Below are 4,762 nucleotides of genomic sequence, written 5' to 3' on the forward strand. Positions count from 1 at the left end.
AAAGATGGTGAAGTGGAGATTTGGTCGAAAGATGGTGAAGTGGAGATTTGGTCGAAAGATGGTACGCGCTAGCTTAGTAAGTGACTATTCACTCTATTTTTTGTAACTTGTAATGATTTTTATAATTAAAGGTTTTCTCCTCCGACCAATGGTGTCACGTAGTGGCAACCCCGTGGTGGCAGTGCTGACGTCATGGCTCCTAGTGCAGATTGGCATCATGGCGGGATCATTGAATGCCATCGCTCAAGTTAGTATACATCTTACTAATATTATAAATGCGAATGTTTGGTTGGATGGATGTTTGAAGATATCTCCAGAACGGCTGAACAGATCTTGATGAAATTTGGCATACATATAGAACATAGTCTGAAAGAACAGAGTCGCGGGCGATAGCTAGGTTAAAAAAATACTTAAGAAAACTATGTACAAAAGAAAATAATTAAAATTAAATTTTGTTTTGTCACATTTTAATATTTTTGTTTTTTTTTTTACTTTTCAGGTGAACTCTGTACTGTTCATAACGAGTTACTTCGCCATTAACTTGGCCTGTCTCGGTCTGGATCTAGCTTCCGCTCCTAATTTTAGGTAAGTTAAGTTTCATAAAATTATATGTTTGTCAATTTTAGCTAGAGTCCAAGGAACTCCGATATTTTTCTCGGTTAAACAAGTTTCTCTCTAATCTAAGTTTCTTGTTTTTCTCGCGGGCGTCTGTTGCTACCGGAGAATATCTCTCACTTATGAAATTCGTCCGTCAGAACCAACATTGATTCTCGCTTTTAAAGGTTTCTCGCTAATGGAGGTCGTCCGTTAAGACATGACAATGACTCTCACTTATAGAAGTTTCTCGCTCCAGTTCTCGCTTATCAAGGTTCGATTTTTTTCAACAATAAACCCGTTCCCAGGCCATCATTCAAGTACTTCTCGTGGGTGTCAGCACTGCTGGGCATGGCGGGCAGTGCTGGCCTGGTGTTCGGTCTGCGGCCCACGTACGCGGCGGGGGCGGCGCTCGCCTGCACCGCGCTGGTGCTGGCTCTGCATCTGCTCTCGCCTGCAGCAGCTGACCCCAAGTGGGGCAGCCTCAGTCAGGCGCTCATATTCCATCAGGTACTAGCTGTCGCCCGCGACTGCCGACAACTTAATTAGTAGCCTTTTTTTATATCATAAGATGGCAAACGAGCGAGCGGCCACCTGAAATCGCTGAAATAGCGAAGTGACGGAGGAGAGGATGCACGGAAAAAAAATGTTTTCCCTTTCCATGCATCCTCTCACCCGGAAAGTCCACTTCCACTTCCCATCCTTTCCTTATAAGAAAAAGAGTGTGAAGGGAAAGAGGACTAAACTAGGCCTCCGGGACGCACACTCATCAGACTGCACGCGGAATAGCTTCCACTTGAGGCCTGTCTTCTGTGCGGTCGTGGTATTTCACCGGGCGAGTCGGGACAATTCGTGCGAAGATGTTAAAGCGGGCTCTACTACTGTTAACCTTCTAGACTATGTTCTACATCTATGCCAAAAAGATCAGATGGAGCACTTCTGGAGATACCTTCTAACAAATCCATCCATCCAAACATTCGCATTAATAATATTAGTAAGATTTATGATGTGTTGTGTTGTAGGTGCGCAAGTACCTGCTGCTGCTGGACCCTCGGAGAGAACACGTCAAGTTCTGGAGGCCGCAGATGTTGCTGCTGGTCAGCTCGCCGCGTCACGCCGCACCACTCATTGACTTTGTTAATGATCAGAAGAAGGTAAACATTCATTAAAATTAATGCTTCTCAAACTTTTTTTCACTATTTTATTGATTTCGGTGAATATTTTCCTGTAGTTGTCAAATAATCACCTGAATTCGCCGAAATGGCGAAGCGACCGATAAGGCCTAAACTAAGTTCTCTGGCCTCTGTCAGCTTGTGAACACCCAAATATATTTTCAGCCATTATCCACCCCCAAATAGTTTTATAGACCCCAGGGGGTTTAGTTAAAGTAATTTGAGAATCTTTTGTTATGTTTACAGGGAGGTTTGTTTGTGATCGGTCACGTGAGAGTTGGGGAGCTAGACGGAAGCGGAGACCCCCTGGCTGAGGAACACAAGTACTGGCTCAAGCTGATTGACCATTTGAAGGTGAAAGGAATTTTTATTTTGGTTTTTAATTTTCTATATGTTCGTACTATGTTCTAAATCTTATCTTACTAATATTATAAAAGCGTATGTTTAGATGGATGTCTATTTGTTTTAACGCATCTCCAGAACGACTGAAACGAATCGATTGTTACTAATTGTGATTTTTTTTATACCGCGCGGACGAAGTCGCGGGCAACAGTTAGTCTATGCTAAATTTGATTTGAGTCGTTCGGGAGATACCTTCGAACATCCGTCCATCTAAACATTCGCATTTATAATATTAGTAAGATTAGGAAAATATATACAGGGTGTCCCAAAAGGTTACGTACATAGGAAGGGGGATGATAGGTGTGGTCACAAGGGTCACCAGAAAAATAAAATAAAAATTTCCCTCTGGGTATTATAAAAAATAAATGGCATTTTTTAAAACTTAAAAATTTTACACCTTCTGGGGCAATTTTAATTTTCTTTAAAATCTTTGTTAGTTGTATTGTTTTTTTTCATATTGATAAAGGGTTATTATCGATAACATAATAGCTTTTTTTTAATGTAGCAATATTTGTAGGTCATTAGTTACAAAATTGCCCCAGAAGGTGTAAAATTTTTAAGTTTTTAAAAATGCCCTTTATTTTTTTTAATACCCAGAGGGGAATTTTTATTTTATTTTTCTGGTGACCCTTGTGACCACCCCTATCATCCCCCTTCCTATGTACGTAACCTTTTGGGACACCCTGTATAAGTAATTTGATTCACCCATGTATGGCTCTAACAAGTTATTTTGTTTATTTATTTAGTCAGAAATGTTCCCTAAATAGAGATGAGGGTACAATGAAGATGCTAGGTATGATACTTGCAGGTGAAAGCGTTCGTGGAGCTGTGCCTGGCGCGGTGCGTGCGGGAGGGCGCGGCGCAGCTCACGCGGCTGGCGGGGCTCGGCGCCATGAAGCCCGACACCGTGCTGCTCGGCTTCCGAGACGACCATCCTCACACTGACTTCTTCAGAGAGTTAGTAATACACATGCAAACTCACACACATGCACACAGAGAGAGAGGGACGGGAGATACATTCTCATAGTGACTCCCCTTAGTGATAGTGTACTATGAGTTAGGTCTAGACTAAGGGATGAGTCAGTAAGAAAGAGAGAGAGCTATAGAGAGAGAGAGAGAGAGAGACAGAAGACTTGTTTTCAAAGAAATCTACACTAAGGGACTTAAATCTAATAGTACTTAAACTTATCTAATAGTACTTTTAATAGTACTTAAACTTTTCCTAAATCATGATTCACGAGAAACTTTTTAAGCCTTTGTGTCTGAATGAAACTTTGCTGCCGCACTTACTGTGGATTTCTGAGTACTCTCCTCTGATTTCTGAATCCTCGTTTAAAATGTTCTGTTATATCTGTTTTGTCAAATATAATGATAGCGATGACGATATATTTTATACAGAGATTTTGTTGTCAGAAACCCACGGTTAGTCGCTTAATAATTACTTAAATAGTCGCTTAGTGCTAATGTCTCACGTTCATTTATACACTTCACTGAGTGTTGCAGTTATATTTAACTCTACTATCTATAATAATTAAATCTATAGTTAAGGTCGTAAACTACGGGAGCACAGCCATGCTCCTACAGCCTATATTATCGTCAGTATTTTTTCTCCAGTCCTCAGTCACCATACAAGACATGCGAGTTTGAACTGGAGGGGGGCGAGCAGGTGTTCCCCTGGAGGGGGGTTCAGACACGACCCTCAGCTGCGGAGTACGTACGTATTGTACGTGACGTGCTCTGCGTCGGCAAGAATGTGTGTCTCTGCAGACACTTTCATATGCTGGATATGGCTGCGGTAGAACGGTAAGTCCGGTTATAACGACACATCGGTTATTGTGACTAGGTAGCTGGCGCCAGAAGTTCTGTCCGCGTGCAGTTAAACAAAAATTAGTAGCCTATCTGTTCTTCCAGACTATGTTCTATATCTATAACAAATTTCATCGAGATCCGTTTCGAAAAAACCTAAAAAACATCTATCCATCTAAATATTATTATTTATAATATAATTTGTAAAACGAGCAAACGATAACTGAAATTCGCTGAAATAGCGAAGCAACCTCTGCCAAGACATTCGAAATTGCCGATGCTTTACCTACTATTATTTGACGGAGGAAGGGACTCACAGAAAGAGAATATTTCCCCTTCCTATCCTCAGCTGTTTTGTCCGTATGTTTGTATTCAGGAGGTCAGGCCACTTGAAATACATAGATGTGTGGCTTGTGGAGCCCTGGCGTGCCTCCTGTGAGGACGCGTTCACAGTACGAGCGTTGTTCGCGCTACAACTGGCGGCTGTAGTGCGCTCAGCACGCGGCTGGCAACATCTACGTCTGCGTGTACACCATGCACCACCCACCACAGGTAACAATCACCCACTAATAACGGTCTAAGTGTTAAACAGCACTGGTAGCGTTTAAAGTGTTAAACTCTATTAGTAATAGTCAAAGTGTTACATATCATCATCATCATCAGTCTTCTTCTTCTTCTTCTTCTTCTTCTTCTTCTTCTTCTTCTTCTTCTTCTTCTTCTTCTTCTTCTTCTTCTTCTTCTTCTTCTTCTTCTTCTTCTTCTTCTTCTTCTTCTTCTTCTTCTTCTTC

At 41.6% G+C, this 4,762-nt stretch overlaps 1 protein-coding gene across 4 annotated transcripts in view; it reads left to right on the forward strand.

Moving 5' to 3' along the window:
• LOC106118698 (solute carrier family 12 member 9) overlaps nt 1-4,762 on the forward strand; it is a 17,910-nt gene that overhangs the window by 8,182 nt on the left and 4,966 nt on the right. For all 4 annotated transcript variants that reach the window (XM_013313431.1, XM_013313429.1, XM_013313430.1 and 1 more), the window contains 8 exons: nt 132-247; nt 500-585; nt 903-1,104; nt 1,617-1,748; nt 2,013-2,120; nt 2,977-3,125; nt 3,783-3,971; nt 4,351-4,526. In XM_013313431.1, coding sequence (XP_013168885.1) covers nt 132-247; nt 500-585; nt 903-1,104; nt 1,617-1,748; nt 2,013-2,120; nt 2,977-3,125; nt 3,783-3,971; nt 4,351-4,526 — 1,158 coding nt within the window. The remainder of the gene's footprint in view (nt 1-131; nt 248-499; nt 586-902; nt 1,105-1,616; nt 1,749-2,012; nt 2,121-2,976; nt 3,126-3,782; nt 3,972-4,350; nt 4,527-4,762) is intronic.

The sequence above is a fragment of the Papilio xuthus genome, unplaced genomic scaffold (assembly GCF_000836235.2).
Source record: "Papilio xuthus unplaced genomic scaffold, Pxut_1.1 DF827570.1, whole genome shotgun sequence".
Classification (NCBI taxonomy): Eukaryota; Metazoa; Arthropoda; class Insecta; order Lepidoptera; family Papilionidae; genus Papilio; species Papilio xuthus.